General features: G+C 36.3%; 1 protein-coding gene across 1 annotated transcript in view; it reads right to left on the bottom strand.

Moving 5' to 3' along the window:
• Nucleotides 1-3535: 3535 nt before the first annotated feature.
• The window catches only part of MGAT4A (alpha-1,3-mannosyl-glycoprotein 4-beta-N-acetylglucosaminyltransferase A), a 72706-nt gene continuing 55852 nt past the window's right edge, over nt 3536-20389 (bottom strand). The window contains exons 13-16 of the mRNA XM_008934180.2: nt 8009-8087; nt 5849-5915; nt 4646-4758; nt 3536-4482 (exon numbers count right to left, since the gene is read on the bottom strand). Coding sequence (XP_008932428.1) covers nt 4456-4482; nt 4646-4758; nt 5849-5915; nt 8009-8087 — 286 coding nt within the window. The 3' untranslated portion in view covers nt 3536-4455. The remainder of the gene's footprint in view (nt 4483-4645; nt 4759-5848; nt 5916-8008; nt 8088-20389) is intronic.

Below are 20389 nucleotides of genomic sequence, written 5' to 3'. Positions count from 1 at the left end.
TTCTGGCAGCTCATTGTTTACAGCAGAAATTAGCAAAACCCTTCAGAGACCCCTCGGGTCAGAAAAGTGACACTCTCAAGGACCAATTCACCAGGTCTCCATAGGGTGTGTGTTTTAAGTCAGCAATCAATGTTAGCCTGAAAACACCAGTTGTTTAATGTTTCAGCATTATGCTGGTGATTGTAAAGATGATTTAAAAATACAAGGGTTTTTTTTTTAACCCTTTCTAACTACAGTTACTTTTCAGAATACATCCTTTCTAGTAAGAACAAATATAGAACCTTGGGTTAATGTATTTCAGGAGAGCAAGGTTTGAAAAGATTTCATTCTTCTTTTTCCCCACAAGACTAAAACAGTACTTTCAAAGTTGGAGGCAAACTACAAATTACTACAATACTTCATGTGGAGCAAGTATTTCCAACAAAATACAGAGATGAGTGAAATTAAAATATATTTCAAAAAAAACAAAAGGAAACTGTTACACAGTTGTTCAGTTTTTCCAAAGACTAATCACACTCCAGCCCATTCAAGGAATTGTGTATCACAGGGGCAAAGTACAAATTGCTTTGCCTAAACTGACTCAAGGTATTTAAAAACTGCTTTTGAAACAGTGTCTAGCTGTAGTAGCAGCAAGACAGAAGAGTCCAGTCTTTTCTTGGTCCATGAATCATATGTTTATCTTTGAATTTTTCTAAGCCATCTTTGAGTAGAGAAAAAACAAATATATCTACAGAAATTTTTTTCCATCAATGCAAATACCTGTTTGAGATGCCTGCAAAAGCTCAAAGCCTTCTACAGTGCTTTAGAAACACTCATTAAGAAAATAAAAAGTGCTACTTTGGGATCACATCCTGTTCACATTATTTACAAAGTTTTCATTAGGACTACCCACTGAAAGAGCAAAGCAACATTATACTGCAAGCCTTGTATTTCCTTGGTCCCAAGCAATCCTAATCAGCTCACAAAAGCCAGAGCTCGTATTGGCGAGTCTGTCTGGCATCCAGTACAAGAAGTTAAGAATAATCTGCCCGGATAATGAAGGTTTCTGGCAATGCCTTTGGTTTCACAAAAGTTCAGTTTTCTGAAGCTTTAACAGCATCAGAAGGAGCTAGCAGGATCATAGGATAATGCAATTTATTTTGAAACACTTTCCATTACTGTATAGCTAAGATTCAGAGGCCTAGAGGGGATTTTTAAGGCAACAACAAAAATAACCTGAAATTAAATACATGTAGGGAAAAACTCCCCCAAATAATTTAACAGGTTTAAGATACTGTTTAAGATCTCTTATGGCAATGCTGTCACTTAGGACGGACATCTGCAAGAGACACCGGCCCCCTCTGGAGTATATCCATCACAAACAGTGCCTGAGCTAAAGGCTGGTGAGCCAAACTGCCTAAGCACTTACTTCACCACTTTAGCCTGACTTGGGGATTGGAATTTGAAAGGTAGAAAGCCCAAAATAGCTGTCTGCGGAAATAACTAGATAGAAAATATCCTCCTTGCTTTTTATATTTTTCAGCAAAATTTCCAAACAAATTTGCAGAACTACCTGATTACACCATCTCTGAATTTACCTGAATCCATGAAATGTAATTTGTCTTAATGTGGCACTTTTATTTAGAGAGCATATAAACTCAGGAACATTGGAACTATTAAAGCAGCCCAAGTTTTCAACTCCTGGTAGTATGATATAGTAAAGATACACTAGTCTTTAGGAAACCATCCCCATTTTACCAAGCAGTAATATGTTGTCTTGGATAAATCTCTTCTCAACATTTTTGAAAACTACTGTTAACCGGAGTTCTGCAATCAGTGTGGTAGGGATCCATGTATTTAAGTATATTAGCAATGAATCATCTTAACTACTGTGAAACCTCAGGAATAGTAATGCTTTTAGAATAAGCACACAGATTTCTCCAACAAGTGGTACCAGTAACCTTCTGAAATTATGGAAAAATGGAAAAGGTCACTGTCAGCAAAACTAATTATATTAAGAAACTTCAATATCTAACATATTTCTGCAGTCTGAATTGTAATAAATAAGTCTAGTGTAAATAACTTGCATCATTCATCCACCAACACAGATGAGAAGAACGCCTCAATACTTTCTCAGACCTTTGCTAGGTAATGTGTGATAAAAAGCCATTGCATGTCAATAATTTGATGGCACGGCATTATACAGGTGACAAACGGGGCTGTAGCACCACAACAGGCTAGAGTCACCCGGGATCAGAGCCTAGTCACCCAGGTTCCAAAATCCAAGAATAAACTCCATTTATGTGGCCAGTACTTAGCTTATGCCCACAGTCTCCATGGGCAATGCGAGCTTTCCAAGTAACATTTTATTTAGACCACCTGATGTGATCAGAAAAAGTAAACAAGGCCTGCCTGGTAGCTTTCTAACTTGAACTTACACCAGTCAGTCTAAACAGAAGGTCTTGCCTCTGTGTACAAATCTTGTCTTCCCTGTGTCCCCAGACAACACAGCTAAACCAAAATGACAACAGTCTGTAGAAACAGTTAAGCTCTTCAACTTGAATATTGCTAAACTGTCAAAGCTATGACACCACTTTCCAACAAGGCAGAAGAAAAGACAGATTGACTCTATACCCCAGTGGTGATGGTTTGCAGTGCTGAAGAGTCAGGTTTAGGCTCCTGCTCCTTATAAACGTGTCATAAAAGAGAGGCCAGATCTATTAGCCAAATAATGCTGGAGGTATAAATTCAAGATCCCCACTCTAGATCAGGGACCCTGCAACAGGTTTTGTGCATCTGTACCCTGACCACAAAGATCTTAAAGGTCTTTTCCAACTTAAACAATTCTATGATTCTATGTTGGGAATAGCAGAGTGGGGTTTTTTCCCCACAGGGAAAACTCTCCAGCTTTCGAGATGTCGGTTCCAGGAGGCTTGTTCATAGCCCAGCTGAGAATCCCCAGGCCAAGGTAGATGCCTCCCTCCAGTGTCAGTCAGGCACTTCTTTCCTATTAAAGGGAGGAATTCTCGCCTCTCTTTTTCCTGATCATTTCTGACTAACTGAAATCTTCCCATGCCTGTGCCTTACATATAAGCACCTAAGCAGAAAGACTATTAGGAGCAGCACCAGCAGCATTAGTACTGCAACAATTCCCCCCTGGATGTAATCCAAACCATGTTTTGTTCCTGACTGAGTTTATGATTCATTTAAGATCACTGTTGTTTCCCTTGAAACGAAAAGGCAGGGTACTAACTTGAGGCCAAATTTAGTTCCTAGTAAAAAGTTCATGTGAGTTACTACACTCATCAATAAAGAAGTCAAAACTAAAACGTTGTTTTTGAACAACGGAAGAAAATAAAAATAAACTGTAATGTATCCAAAATGAACACTATATTAACAGAACTTTTTAAAAGGAGACCTCCATAGATCAAATGTATCTATGTATTATTTGTTCTTTTGATGTAAAGTAACCTCTATCACTCCAAAACAAAGCTGGAGAATTATTTTTTTCAGGACAGAAAATGAATTTGTTCAGGCTAGGAAATGTTTACAAAGATTTTTAGAAATAACTGTTTGGAATAAAAAAAAAAATTCTTCTAAAATGCAATGGATTCGATCTAAAATCACTGCCGATTTAGTACATAATATAAAACAAGACATTTTAACATGCTTTTTATGTGGCTACAAACTGTACATAGTGGAATTTCATAGCCCCAAAGAATAATGTTCTTCAGAGGCTCTGTTTATGCCTCTGCACATCATTCAGATTCTGTGTACAAAACTATGTAATTTAGAAACTTAATTTAGTTTTTTTTAAACATGGCAGTAAATTTGAAATATGGTATTAATTTATGTTTGCATCTCCAAAGAAAAATGTAGAAAGATAACTTAAACTAGAGAATTCATAAAAAAACTATATCAATTTAAAATTTTACTGCATAAAAATATGTACTTTTCAAATTATTTTAATAAATTAAATATCCCTAACATTTTTAATATATATCCCTGACAGTCTATAAAAGAGGGTTCTTGTTATAGAAAATAAATGGAACTCCGAAAGTACCCCCTTCATAAAACATATTTAACAATAATTATATTTTTTTCTTCTTCTTCAAGGAATGTAACAATATGTACAACTTCTCTATATTACTATACTATCAAAATAGTACAGTTTAAGCATAGCAGGGTTTTGTAACCATAAGATGGTAAAGTCACATTAAAGTGGAGGACAACTTGGGCCTCAGACGAACGTTATCAGTGTGGAGCATCAGTTTCTGGATGGATCAGATAAGAAGGGGTAAATACAATCTTCTCATCTACAGTAGGTTTCACAAGAGGTAGAGTTCAAGTGGAAAAGAATGAAATTTGGAATTAAGGTGCATGCTCAGTATTTTCAATTTGTGATTTGCTAAGGATGTCAGATTTTATAGGAAAAGTTTTCAAGGATCCTTTTTCCTCTAAAGCAGAATTCCACGATCAGTTTGTAATCTTTTTAATATGAATCTGAAATAGAGAATCAGAAAAAATAAGTCACCATTTAGTGTATTACATTTCTAAGAGGTAGCTATTTTCAGTGTTAGCCAAAAGTTTGAGCTTCAAAACACTGACAGAATAAAGAAATCTCACATTTGCTGGTTATATTTTTAAATGTTATACCACCTCTTACCTCATTCAGAATTGCCCAAACGGCTGAATTTTGTATTACTGAAAGCCGGAATGATGAAATAGGGTTTAGGCTGGGGTCAACTGTTCCTTCAGCTACACCGTTTTCAAACTTCCCTGCAAAAGAAGCAAAAGTGTATCCTCGATTAAGTCCTGTTCAACAAAATGAAGTAAAAAATTTGTGTCCAGAAAAGTGTTTCTGTAGCATCACAGTTCACAGGTGAAACCTACTGACTGGTATCATTCCTGAAACAAAAAAGACAGCGAGCAATTCTGACATCAGATTAAGCTTTGCAGCAGCAAACAATATGAAGTGTATCATCAGAGCACACTGATCTGAACAGGATTACATGTAAGAATAAAAGCTTTGAAACTGCCTAAAGGCATTAGCACCTCAAACTCTGTGAAGATTTTGGCACAGGTATTCATTTAATATCATGGAACTAAACATAAAGCCTTTGCCTTATGTGTTTTCAAGAAGGAGTAAAGACAAGGTATATCATTCATGCAAAATGTTCCTATTTAAAGCATCTTCAATTATATTAGGATGAGTAAGAACCCACTTTAAAAGCCAAGTTAGATTTTACACTCATATACACAACAATTTGATCTCTAAGGAAAAACTGTATTTTATCTTAAAATACCAAATATGCTGGCGGTGTATTTACAGTAATTTACTGAGACAAAAAATGTGCTTTCATTATAACAGGGCTGCCCAACCTATGTCCAGCAACAAATACAATCCATGAGTAAAACTTCTCTTTCTTGATATGTATCCAGGCACCTTCCCCAAAAGCCACTTGGCTGTGGAAATGCCAATCTCATCCTATGATGATACAGCTGATTTTCTATAGAGTGAGTTCATATCCAGGCCAAGCACACAGCTCACACCAAGGCACTTGTGCAGTCACAGAGCAGAAGAGGTGATCTTATACAACCTGGAAATGCCTCTACTATAACCTAGGTGATTAATCCTGGCAGAAAAGTTGAATGTAGCTGCACTTCAACTAAGAGAGTCACAACAGATCTTTGTTTAGTACATCAGTCTCAGAAAAGAAATAGTGAAAACAATATTAAGTAAAGCCTACAAGGTCATGTACCCAAAAATGAGTGATCAAGAATCAGGTTTAGGTTTGTTTTGGTTTTAATGAAAATGTCTTGACCGTTGTAGTAGTAACAATACAGATTTCTTTTTACTGTGACATACCTATCCTGAAGTAACCATCCTCTAAGCGTTTGTCTTTGGTTTCTTTGCTTAATACCAGTTCTTCATTCTAGAATAACAAAGCATGAAAGAGATCATTTGACATATGACTTCACCAGGGAAAGACAAATGTGTGTACTTTAAGTGCCCTATGTAACTCACATTGTAACTGCCACACGAACACAATACTTAGCAGATACTGGCATACATGGTAGAACAAAAGCAAAGACAGGATCTTGCCTTCTTTTCCTATGGTTGAACAAGAGCAGATTTCTCTCAGGACAAGTGAAACTTACAGCTTACTTTTTGATCTAAGACTTTGGGTGAGATGAAAAGCCATCAGACCAGTGAGAGAATTATTGCAATTATCACTGCCTCACTGAAAAGGGATGGGGATCAGTAAGTTTTTCTTAATAAGCACCAAAAATTAAGTTGTAAAATAGAGCTTGAAAAACAGCTTGAAAATTACAACCATAATCACATGATCCAATACTGAAAGATCCACTATAAGAATTTCCTAGGAATGAATTAAAAATGCTTGATAAAACAGGAGATTAAATCCATCAGCTTCTTTTTTTTTAATTCCTACTTTGCAGGGAAGATGCTGAAGAAGTGGTGGGGATTTTTTTGTGGGTCTGGTTGGTTTTTTTTTATTTGGGGGAGTGGGTGTTTTGGTTTTCTTTTGTTGTTGTTGCTGTTATTGTTTGGGAGTTTTGGGCAGTTTTTTGTTATGGGTTGGTTTGGGGCTTTTTTTTTTAATTTGTTGCTTGAGTCCCAGACAAATACAGTCTGGGGACATTCTGGTTTCTAAGGGTTTTTTGTTTTTCTGAATTCTGCTTACGGAGAACCAGGGTTGAAATACCTGAACGGGCTTCTAGCTCTACTGAAGTCCATCGTGGAGAAACAGGTCCCTCAGGAGTTGCTGTCCTCATACTGGCAACATTTTTTTTGACACCAATGGCTTAGGAACAGGCCAGATAGAGAATTTTCTGTTTATCTTTTCCACATATTGCATCAATAGCAATAGAAGCTCAGTAGCATTACTTCCTTAAGGGATGCTCCAGTTTGAGGAACATTTCACAGCCAAGTATAGCCAAAAAAGAGATGCTTGATGCACATTTTTGCTCATTACCTTGTATATTCGTGTTTTATCTTGGGCTTAGATGAAGTGAGGGCTGCTGCTGTTTTTGTAGTTAAATGTATTTCCAGGTCTTGAGAAACAAAACCCACAGATCTTATGATATAATATCCCACATGTCATGTTGTATAATTAGAATCAAACTAACAAATTTCTTTTTAGCGGTGGGGGTGGTCATAATTTCCTATTTTTGCTCGCTCCAAGGAAGACAGACTGCAAAAATGGATACGTGAACTCCTCCATAATTATTTAATTTAAAAAAATAAATAAAAAGTAAGTTAAAAAACAAAGATTCAGAATATGGCAATTTAGGCATAGATGTCAAGATTCCTACACCAGGTAAATGGGAGAAGATAGAAAAACTTTGCCATTTTAGTACTAAATAAAATAAACTTGTCCAAAGTAATATCATAATCCTCTCACAGACTTCTGTGATATAAGTGGTTAGCTGTAATATCTGGTTGAAGAAAAAGAACCCATACCATCTGGTGTCAAACAAGAATATACTTTAGGTAAAGAAGTGCTCTCCTGTGACAAAACTCTGACTGATTTATGGGGGAAAAAAATCAATAATCAGGAGAAAGGTACACATTCCGTTTAAGAACCTATATATTTCAGTATATAGTAAGGTCTGGATGTGTGTCAATTCCTGAATTAAGACTTTTTTACTACGTCAAAAAGCAGATTGAGTTAGGTTTCCCATTTTTCAAAATACATGGGAGAGGGAAGACTGGGGGTTTTTATGCTCTAAATAGTAGCAGTGAACTGGACAAAAATGACTGTTCACCACCAAATTATCAACAGCACTTGTAGCAGACTGCACTCTGAATGAACATCTGAATAGTTACCATAGTCTTCTGTGAACAGATCCAATTAAAAGAAGAACTGTGAGAGCATCAGAGCAAAAAGATCATACACTCAAAACAAGTATTTATGTCTCCCTTACTCTTTTAAAAAAGTCAATGAAGTTAAGAGATTTTGCTTTTATCCTGTAATGAAGAAGACAAAAATCAATACATTCATACCTGGAAAGGCAAAACTTCTACAGTCGTGTTTAGAAGTATGTCTCCTGGATGCTCGGGATTGCCACTGTGAAACAAGTACCTATACACAAAAGGGGGAAAATAAAACAGCCTACATCCATCAGTCAGAATTAGCTTTGTTACTATTTTACATGTTAATCTTCACAATACAGGTGTTACAAGGATACACATAACTTTATAACTGGACCTACGGCAGATGGGGATAAGACAGTTTCACATACTACTGTAATTGAAAGGGCTAAAATTTTTCATTTTTTTAAAGAGTAATTGGAGAGCATTTTACTGAGAAAGGGAGTTTCCATAACCTGATCTTGACAGATTGCATTATACAAAGCACCCATTGCTGTAGTCAATATTGCCTGGCACACACTGGTACCACCTACAGAAGCAGGAGCCCTGCCTTCCTTCAGCCTGTCCCCTTCACACGTCATCTTCTCCTTGTACCCACAGGATGAATGCTGCAGATCCATTCTGAACCAGTTCTGGGAACTTATCAAAGTCAATATTTTGCCAGGCCAGGGCTTCCCAAGTCCAACTCTCCACCCTGGTTCATTGCAAAATCTCTTTGATGATTGTGCCAGGAATTCCCAACCCATATCCACACCCTCAATGTTACCTGAATTCAAAGTTCTAGTCCAAAGACAGATTTATTTAAACAAACAAACAAACACCTATGTTAAAAGGACCTTTTTTTTTTTTACACCTGTACAAAGTCCTCATAACCCTCATTCAGTTGTGCATTTAATGATTTTTTTAATGGTGCAGAGTAAATATGTTTAAAACTGTATCTAAACCTATCCCTAAACATCCCTATCAGCATCAATCAGTGAAGTGCAAGTTTTCATATTCTAGCTGCCCATTCTCAAAACAGCTTTGCAGTCCTGTATGTATAGATAATGTTGCAAAACAGACTGTTTAGTTCTCCTTTCTTTATATATAACTCAAACTTCAAATTATTCTGAATACATATTACATAAAAAAGTAACAATATTTTTCACCACTAGGTGGTATCAATGCTTGAAAAATTGTTCATCACTCACCCTTTTTTCTAGTGGACCAGAAAGTTTATTCAGATTACTGTCAAAAACTACCTAGATACTACACCTACTCAGATGCCACTTTTAACAAGCCCATTTTATTTTATTATGTTTAAATGAATATGTAAAAATCTATCAACACATTTCAAATCTTCTTCAATCAGAACTAAGGGTGAGAACCATTTTCAACATTAAACATGTCACCAGCCAGAGACAAAATTAGTTCAGAAATTATCAGTTGATTACAATTACAAACATTAGCCCAATTTGCAATTTATTAAGACATAGTTGAAGATGTAAATTCCAGTTTGTCTTTATCCAGTATGTCTGAAATCAGGTAAATACCTGCCATTAATCCATACTGCATAACTACAAGACAAGTAGAAAAAAACAGAGCTTTCTGATCCTGACTTAGAAATGTCTGTGACCCGAAAATCATATAAGTACTTGAAGAAAATACAGACACATATAGAACATTTCTTTTATCAATGCTCAGAAAAGAAGGAAAAGCACCCATTGTGATACAAGAAAGCCACATTGATTTCTATTGCACTGGTTTCAGCAGAACTGCACAGCTGAACTGCAAAACAGAACTGGACTGAGTAAGCTTCAGAACTGTATGTGCTTCAAGAAAACTAATTTCCCCACTGCAGTTTAATGTAAAGATCAGTCAATTCTTAAGTATGCAAGCTACATAAAACATCCACAGCTCTTTTGAGAAAAATCTTGTAACTTTTGCTAAACATTATTGATATCCAAAAAACCCCAAAGAATCATCCTTTCTAGGAAGATGCCTTCATTGCACATCTCAATAGCAAGCCAAAGAAAACTCTTGACAAAGCTGACCGGAAAACGAAAAGTATATTCTGCTCTCTTCTGACACAGTAGATATAATTTGCCATTCCTTAGTCTGTCATACATCCTAAGCAAGACTGGGCACTTTTTCTCTTGAAAACACTGAAAATTTTAAGGAGACTTATTTTAAAATGCAAGTGATCAAACACTTCCTATCTCAGGTGTTCCTAGCAAATGCTCCACCCAAACCACGGACACGCTGCTTTTCCTTAGCACTCATTTCTGAGAGGACAAAGAAACTCTCTGTGATCACTGTGTTCTCACTGAACAGTAAGTGACTTGGGATGTTTGGATGGGACATTTGGGGGGAAGGAGCAGCTGTAAGGGGTTTTTGTTTGTGGGGGGGGCTGGGGGAAGGAGTGTTATTTATTTGGGGTTGGTTTGTTTTTCAAAACAACCCTGCGAGCATACAACCGCAGCCAACCATTTCTCCTACTGTGCTATCAACTTTGAGACCCAAGCACAGTTTCCTCCCCTCAGCAGTAGTCACTCAGTTAAACCAAGGCACTCACAGGTTGGCACAATGCCAGAACAATTTACAGTGGTAATTAATCAAACCTGATTTCCAGACTTCCCTGTAATCAAACCTGCTTCTTTATTGTGTTTTCTATAACTATCCATAGGCACACACAAATGCAACACATGCATATGTCACATTTTAAATTATGTTTAGGAAGGAAGGGATATTTTTATATCTGAGTCTTGCTTCAACACTTGACAGATAACACCTACTTAAACATAAAAAGTTACACAGATTGAAAACAGAAGTATAAATACACATACACAGTCAATTCATATCTATGACATTTTGTTTAGAAATAAAATTTACAAATTAGAAAATTTATATTGAAATAAAATTTAATTTACAAACAAAGAGATATTCTACAACTTCTAAAATAAGTGTTGTGAGCTATGCTTTTGTGAAACTTGCTTTCCTGATGGGAGATTTTGCAGTGGAGATTTGCTGGAAATGGGTTGAGAGAGTAAAACCCATTTTGAAACAAATGTCAGTTAAATTTGCCATCCCAAAATCCTTGAATTGGCTTTTAAAGAACCTGTCCTCACCTCCTCAAACCTTTTGGTTTTGCACTCTATATATGCCAAGCCAACTTTTACAAATTTGCTGACATGCTAGATATTTAACTGGACAAGACAGCATTATGGAGTTCCCCCTCCCAGGTGGGGGGAAGACATTTGTCCCCTAACTAGTGAGCTGATTTATTTATCTGACACCTCTTAAATAAAACAGACTTTTCTAAAAACCACAGAGATATTCACAGCACATTTGGGGTCTTCATTAAATCCCTAATGTAGAGTAATTCAGCTGATGGTCATAGGATTACAAGGTTGGCTTTTTTTCCTTTTGTTTAATCCTCCATCCACTAATAAGATGTCTGGCCCAGTCCTTTTTCTTTCAAGACAAACACTGGTTTTCAGTTTGACTGAATGATCTTAAAGGTCTTTTCCAAGCTACACGATTCTATGATTCTAACGTTTTCAGATTGTGACAGGTATTTCTCAACAGGGATACTGAAAGACTTGGAAGTAGCTTTACTTTCACCTGCTAAATTACTCTGATACCTGTCCTGGGATTTATATATGACAGTCCATGTAAACAGTGAAAACATGTTTTTTCCTTCCAAATTAATGGCCATTTTTCTTAGGGTGGAATCATTAAGATTTTCCTTTCTATCTGCTGCTTAAACATAACACCTTGTGAACCATTCCTTCAAATAAAAATTCCGAAAGCCATAGATCTCTAAATATAGTAATCCCAAACAAACACAAATTCACCTAAAGTTTAAAAAAAAACCCTACTGTTACCTTACGGAATATTACTTCACTGCTTCTTTAATGACAGGAAAAAAAAAAAAAAAAAGAGGCACAATTGAACATTTTTAATGAAAGTCATCAGAGAAAAGCAATAACTTACTACTAGTAAATGTAGTACCAATGTACCTGAATCTTAGAGAACCTTTTCCTCTGGCAGTGTCTTTTTAGAGTTGCAGGTCAAAGATAATGACTAGCTACTCTAGATATTCAAGCACAGAGACAAACCTCCTCTCTCCATTATGCATTATTAAATGTATGAACTAACTTACATACATTCTGCTCATGACCTCAATGGAGTATGAGAGTAAGAGGATGCTAAACATCAATATCTCATGTAGCATAAAAATTACACAAAATTTCAAGAGTACTGAAGGTTTAAAACAAACAAAAAATACTCCAACTAACAAACAAAATGGAGCAAAGCCAAAGCTACAAAGAAAACTTTCAGTTTTCATATTCAATAACTTGAGTATTTACCCAAGCTGAGGGTTTCACTTGTTGCCGTGGAACTGGATAAACATATAAATCACACCGAATAGAGGGGGAAAAAAAACCCCAACCAATAAGCTGAAACAAATATTCATACACATCCAAACACACAAAGAGAGGGAAGGGTAGAAGCATGATTATCATTAATACACTGACAAAAGTTTAGGTTACTTATCAGGGAAAGGTCTTTCACCTAGAGGATGGTTGAATACTGAAGCAGGCTCCTTGGGGAAGTGGTCACAGTACTAAGCCTCACTGAGTTCAAGAAGCATTTGGACAACATCTCAGGCACATGGTGTGACTCTTGGGGTGTCTCATACAATGCCAGGAGTTGGACTCGATGATCCTGATGGGTCCCTTCCAACTCAGCATATTCTGTCGTTCTATGAACTGCTAGGGTACTTTAAAAGCCTACACTCAGATTCAGAACTCCCCCAGTAGTAAGTACGCGGAAGGATTCTCACCTCTTGTAATATCCCCCAGAAGCAGTGTATAAATTAATATAAATATTACTAATCTGCACTGCTAGCTTTAATATTCTTCTTTGAATGGCTAAGCTTTGTCATCACCTGTGCTTTCAAAGAAAAAAAAAATCCCAGCTACACACTCCCCTCTATCCTTCCCCTGTTTTGCTTATGAAGGGATGTCTCTCTTTTCTTTCTCTCACATCCAAGTATATTTAGGCCGAAAACACTATTATTCTCTTTATTCCCTAATTTGATGTCTTTTAAGCATAAAAAAAAAATCTGTCCTTTATATTTTATCTAAACAAATACAAGCACCAACTATTTCTTAACATATAGAAAGTGTTCTAATTAAAAATTAGAACAGAATACACAGAATAATTTTACCTGTAAATTACGGCAGCTTTATCACAGGAAATAATATACAAAAATTCTTTGAACAGCACAATTCACATCCACTGACATTATATTTGGGTTGAAGGAAACAGGTTATCTCACTTGATGCTAAACACAAATATTCAAAGAATCTATTTAATAAGGCAGGTCTTTATGCTCTGTAAACATCAGGAATCAAATCCTCTCCGTCACATATCCTCCTTATGTCTCTTTTTAGCAAAATGATGTATTTTAGTATATCCCATTTTCAGAAAGGAAAATAGGTGGGAAGGCAGAGAGGAAATGTTTCCTTCCATGTTTGAGCAAATTATCCATAGCAACATGCAGCACAGCAGTTTTTAATTCTGCACAATATGAATTTCTATAAAAGCAACATTCAGTCAGCAAATTTTTGGCTCTCTACAGATGCCATCATCCACTGCAAGGGTCATTATTCACCAATCCTATCCAGTATTTTTGATCACTGGATGCAAAGGTGGTAAAAGAAAACTAATCTAGCTCCTTTGTGTCACCTTCCCAGAATCCTAATCAGGAAACGTTATTCTACTGTCACTGAAAACTATTTCCTCATTCAAAATACGAACAGAAAATGAATAATTTCTTTTCCTTCTCTCAAGTTCAATTTATTCTCCTATTCTTTATGCATCTTACAGTCTTTTGAAAAAATTGCTTATACTTCAAAAAAAAGCCTAATTCCTCAGGTCTATATATATACACCTGCCCAGTACTCACCTAGGTAAGCAATGAAGTAGGAGCTTTCCTATCATGTTATAATTCCCAGTTCAGAAAAAAAACCTTCAATGAAACAAACAAAAATTTTCCCCTGTCAAAAAAAAAAGCACCACCAAAAAACCCCACCCCATTAACTTCTGTGCAAAGAACTAACACACCAAAAGGAGAGAACTTTCTCATGTTTGTCAACAGACCACAAAATAGCTTGACTGCAGAGGTGATGGGAGGATTTTGGATAGCGGTCTTAGTCTTTTTTACCCAGCACATATCTAAGAAATTAATTTTCTCATACAACGCTCAAACTCAATCTTTTACCATACCATTTCCTAACCCTATTCAGCTGTGCAGTTGGTAAAGAAGGCATTTAGGAAAATCTCATTCCCCAGACTACTTGTGCCTTCTGTTTCCCAGTGAGGACCAGGACATCCGCTTTCTTATGCTGCACTGTCTCTCTGGAGTATGCACACATCAAGAATAACAAGAAAGAGTCTTAAATTTTTAATTTTGGAGGTGGTTTGGGTTTTTTTGGTATTTTGTGAATGGGTTCTGTTTGTTTGGATTTTTTGGTGGGGGTGGGTGGTTGGTTGTTTTTTTAGGGGAGGGGCTGTTGTCTGTCTGGAAATCTCTGTTCTTATCCTTTATGAATTTACTCATTTATCCACCACATCAGTTAAAAGGTCATTATGTTCTTTTACAAGGTTATTTCTACTGAATTTTTAATCCAATCAAATGTAGAAAGGTTTTATTGGGGTTTTGGTTTTAGTATGTGTGTGTATATATGTGGGTGTATGCACATAAACGTTTTTTATGCCCCCAGCTTAGCTGGGGAAGCACAATCCAGTCAGTTTTCTTAAACATAGGCATTTGCCACCATTTGAGATTGCACTTGGGTATATGACCTCATCACAGGCTGGAAAGATGCAATTATGACATCTCAGAGATTCAAGTACTTCTGGAAATCAGGTGAAGTATTTTAGAGTATCTCAAGTGGCATTAGACATCTAACATTTAGGCAATAGCATTAAGCCTCCAAGATTTCTGACTAAGAACTGTAAATCCAGAAACACTGCCAAACACACAAATCTTGAATATTATTGCCATTAAGGAGGAAGCAGCATGTCCTTGGCTTAGGCAGCTCTTTTCTTCTGTCTCTGATCCACACTTTGAGTTTTTTTCCCCGTCTCATATGAAGTCCTTGCCTCACTGTTATGGGCAGAGTTCCATGCCTGGAGCAAACAGCATCAGTGGCTGGGAACCTGCCTGCCAAATCCCTGCTGTCAGTGCATCCATTTGAGGATGTTCAACTCATTAGTACAGGAGCTTATGTAAACACAGAAACTCAAGTCCTCAAATTCTCTTTTATGTACACTAAAAGTATTATCCCACTTGAAATATACTGACAAACACCAAAACATTTTATAAAACAAAGAGATTTTGAAATATTGCCTATCAACTGACACTACCATTAAAAGCTTAATAAAATGAAGATGGTGTTAAATTTTAATAACATGTATCTTTAGAATCAGAACAAAGATTATTTCTAAATCATACGCTCTGTGTGTGTGCACCTATATGTGGTTCTTGAGCTAGAACTGCCCATGAAAGGTTTAATGCATGACACTGAAGGGGAGCTTCTACAATGAACAGTGATTATGAACAAAGAACAACTTATACATCAGTCAAGTCACTGTTGTACTAATCTAAAACCAAAACAATTTTGCAGTTCCCTAGGCCTTGAGTGGTTGTTACTGCAAAAGCAAATGATGAGAAAGTTCCACTTACAGTTTTGTAGAGTTGTTAGAAAGTCTGTTTTCCTTTGTAATGCATTTCATCCAGTATTGCTCTACCCACAGGACTTGCATCCCATAGGATGGATACTTACATTTTAGATGCACACATGGCTGACTGCATGTATTTATAACTTTGCTGTACTTAAATAAAAAAGTTCCTTTTATTTTTCACTGCTGGAGAACCTGTTTTAAAAGCTGCATTTATTTTCCTTTACAAAATACCAGGCAAGCATCTGTTACTTTTTATGAAGTAACATTATTTTTCAGCACTGTCACAATAATTTCAAAGCAGATGAAATAATGTATATGTTTAGTTACCAGAAGCTCAACAAGACCCTGTTCATACATTAATTTTCTAGCTTAGTCAAATATATATTTCTTGCATGACTAACATGACTTGCATGATAATTCTATGTTGTGAGAAGATGCCACAGGAAATACATGTGAGGTTAACATCACGTGTTCCCTGGGATTCTAGGGTCAACAATACAGAAAATTAGATTATTAGTCTCTAATACTGCACATTCAGTATCTATGCCAATAACAGAGCGCAGGGTAGTAAATGTAATCTACAAACTGATTTGTCAAAGTATTAAGATTTCACTTTAAAACTGAACTCCAGTCAGCAAGTTTTACCTTATAAAATCATTTTATTAATAATCAATGTGACATTAGGATGACTACCCAGTAAGTTGCTAAGAGGACAACTATGGGGCAACTGTAGAGATAAAAGCAGTGCTGGGGGGCAGGGGGGGGAAATGAAAAAAACCACACCACCACAAACAAAAAACAGATTTCCCCTCCCCTCAAAAAAGGAAACTGATAATCCTTCTGAAAATATTCCAAGTAACACTACCAAGCAGTGTTGCAGTAAAGTCTAGAGCATAAGTTTCTTGAGGAGTAGCTGAGGGAGCTGGGGTTGTTTAGTCTGGAGAAGAGGAGGCTCAGGGGGTACCTTGTTACTCTCTACCTGAAAGGAGGAGTGCTGTTCTCTTCTACTGTGCCTGCAGTGAGAGGACCGGGGGAAATGGCCTTAAACTGAGACAGAGGAGATTCAGATTAGGTATCAGAAAAATTTTTTCATCAGAAGAGTGGTTAGGCATTGCAATAAGTTGCCAAGGGAGGTGATGGAGTCACCATCTCTAGAAGTGTTTAAGAGCTGTCTGTATGTGGCACTTGGGAATATGGTTTAGGGTGATTATGGTGCTGCTGGGTTGACAGTTGAACAAGATGATCTTGAAGGCCTCTTCCAACCTTGATAATTTAGTGATTCTGTGAAGCAGTTATATACAAGAAATGATGAGCCTCATATTTTAAAAATATAAAGCAAACTTAGATATATATACTAGTGAGGTGAGGCCAAGTTTTGTTTTTTGCTGGTTTTTTTCTTTCCACAATATAAAATACATACTTGTCCTTTCCCGCAACTTATTTTATAAAATACAGATCAGCATTTGAAACCCATTTATACTGAAGCAAACCCGAAGCTCTTTTTAAAAATATCCATTCTAATTTTCTATTGCAGACAAGTGTAAACATAATCTAATTATAACAGTCATAGGTTATGCACTTCCAAGGGCTTCCTCCAAGTAATTAGTGCACATGTTCTTTGAACACCATATCTGATTTGTGTCAATCACATCCATAAGGAGGACTCTGAAATTTAGGCACTTAAAAAAGAAATGGCTGTGATGATGATGGACACCACTATCACTTAAGAGCTGCAAAGGAACATCTTTCTCAGATGTGTTTTGGCTGGTTCATAAAGAAACTCTTAAATTTAACTCTCAGTTTTAATAATTAAATCTGTGTTTGGAACAGCAGTGTACATACCAAAAGAGCAAGGTGGATTTCAATAATTATATAACAACCTGGAGGGACAGAAATTCAGTATTTCTTATCTTTACAATGTAGGCTATTTTGAGCATTTATCAATTTATTTAAAAAAAAAAAAATCAAAACAACAAACCAAAACCAAACCATACTTCAACAGTGCTGTGCAATTTGCTTTTAAGAAGAAAGTCCTTCAATCTACTTTCATTCTCAAGGATATGCTACTGAAAGAAATGTATGTATTTTCTTACTGCAAAAACCAGAGTGAGACCCTAACATAGTATTAAGGGACATTGGTGTTGTGACTGGAGATCTTTTGCTTGGAAAAAAACTAAAAAGGTTCAGTGCAAGAGCTTGTTACTAAAATAACTGTTAGAAGATTTCAATTTACACATTCTCCAGGTGTGGTTTAGAACAACAACCACCTTTTTGACTGGTCAGTATTCAGCAGGGATCTGCCAACCGGGTCTTGAATAAAATAGCCACACATGTTGCTTTCTGCTCAGTGAAGTGAGCTCAGTTCTCATTTTAAGCTATTAAGAGATCCTTGCCAGTGTTATTCCTGACATTATTCTCAGATCTTAAACATAAATATTTAAAGACTTAATGAAAGCTAATTACTGAACTGCAGAAAACTCAAATTCACTTCAGCAAAACACTTGGCATGGAAAAATAAACTACAGGAACAAGTTAGTGTTCTGTCACAGTGTAACAGACCTGCCATTCATTCAGTCAGAGCTATGGTCAATATTTCCATTAAAAAACTTCTTCATCAAGAATTTGTTATGGGAGTTACTAAGCAGTTATACCTCAAACTGACTTGGCAGACAAAATTTTTTTTAAATTCCAAGAGCTTTTCTATTACTTAAAAAAACCCAAACAACTTGTTGCATCCTTTCACAGACACAGGATGGCTATAAAAGGTGTATTTTCTACTCTTAATTCCTACTATCAGATGTATTTCCCTACCAGGTAAGTCTTGTAATGTTTGGTCCATTTTCCCTTTTCTGTGTTTCAACCTGCAAGTCACAGTTTTATTTCTGACTGCCTCAGCAAGCATCCTTGAAATATCAGGAAATACCATTGCTCCATTAGACCTTCACCTGCAAAAATCTACTGCTGCTGTTCAAATTATGTAGACAAACAAAAACAAGCCCCCGACAATTTGAAATTAAAACATCTGTAGCTCTAATCAGTCACTAACTTCAGAAAGGCAAAATACTGTATTTTTGAGGACACTGTGGCAACAGAAGTTAAAACTCATAATAAACTTTGAAATGGCTTGCAATGATAGCTCAAATAACCTTAAACTTAAGTCTGAACAGGTAGCACCATTCTAATTGGTGGATTTGCTTTGAGGAAGCAACAGAACACAAGATACTTCCCTTCTTCTAAAACTAAAATGCATTTCTTCAATAAATCAAAATAATAGCATAAAAAAAAAAGATATAATCCTCTACTGCTAAGACTGTTCTTAACACAGCATGTAGATGTTAACTACCTTAGGCCTAGCTACAATTTTCCAGGGCACAACAATAAACACTATTTTCCCACCTTTTGCATGGATAAGTAGTACTTACTCATTCCCCCAGCTCCCTCCACCATTCAGGCAGTACGTATCAAAAATTTTTCTCTTCAGACCTGTGCATGTCATTTTTTATAACAGTGCTGACCTATGACACTTGCTAGCAATGCTTTCCAAAATTGCCATTGAGCATTTGGCTCATCCTAATCCACTCAAGATCAAAATTTGCTGCTTACACTTACACTATTCAGAACATAGATTCTTTTTTAAATAAACACCACACAAACACAACAAAATGGACAACATTTACTTCGTAACTTTAAAAAGGAAAATGTGATCAAAAAGAAATCAAAACAAAGTGTTTTTTAAACTCTTGGCATAGGATTAAAAAAAATATTTTGCCTGTAATCCAAGGAGGTATGGCAGTCATATTCCTTAACACATGCATCTTGGAAAGCTAACTGGGGAAGTCTTTTAAAGTATAGAAATCAACTGAAAGAGTAATTGACATCTCAAACAACAAATTTGAGTTTCACAGGTCAGACTAGTTTGGAACAACATAGTAACAAGGAAACTACTGATCCTCACTGTTGCACTAAGCCAAGGTGAAGACTTAGCCTTTGATAATGTACCAAGGCACAGAAGTTGACTAACTGTATTCAGTTCAGGACTGTAAAAAGGGCTCCTTAATACCCAGTTAAATTCATTCAAAGAAACTTTTTCTACAGGGTTATAGGCATTGGCCTAAAAAGAACGCATTAAGTTATGTGAAGTAAGGAGAAAAGGAATCCACTAACATAGCAACACCTAAATAGACATTAAATAAACCATTTATAAGTCTTGGACTACCATGTTGGCAAGACAGTAGCAGCAAAGCAGCAGATCAGTCTCAATAAAACTAAAGGATGACTAATCTCTACAGTGCAAACTCTATTATCCTTAATTAATCTAACTAATAGCTAAAAAGAAGTCACTTTTAGTCCTCTAACAAATCACAGATATTTGTATTTTGAAGGCACACCCCCCCTTTTTTTTGGTTCAATTTTAATGTTTTTTAAATAGGTCAACTTGGAGTCTTAGCATGGTGACTTTTTTCAAGCCCTAAAGCTACACCTAAAAAACATGACCCTCCAGAGCTCCCAGCTTTCAGGTCTGGGGACATGGTGATATGCTCCAGCACAATTTCAGATCTGGACAACCAAGGGACTGAAGCTGCAGGGCACAACATACTGTACCACATACCATGCTGTACAATTGCACTGTAATTAGAAGCAGACCAACCAAATACAAGCAGAACCAAATTGGCTTCTTTTAAATTCTCTTATGAAGTGTCAGAGAAGAGCTGGTTTTGCACTGCATTTATCAAAAAAGCTCCAGATTAAATGAACAAAAAAATTAAAAAGCAAGAC

The sequence above is a fragment of the Manacus vitellinus genome, unplaced genomic scaffold (genome assembly GCF_001715985.3).
Source record: "Manacus vitellinus isolate BGI_N305 unplaced genomic scaffold, ASM171598v3 scaffold_7_pilon, whole genome shotgun sequence".
Lineage (NCBI taxonomy): Eukaryota > Metazoa > Chordata > Aves > Passeriformes > Pipridae > Manacus > Manacus vitellinus.
This window is presented reverse-complemented; position numbering and strand designations above follow the sequence as displayed.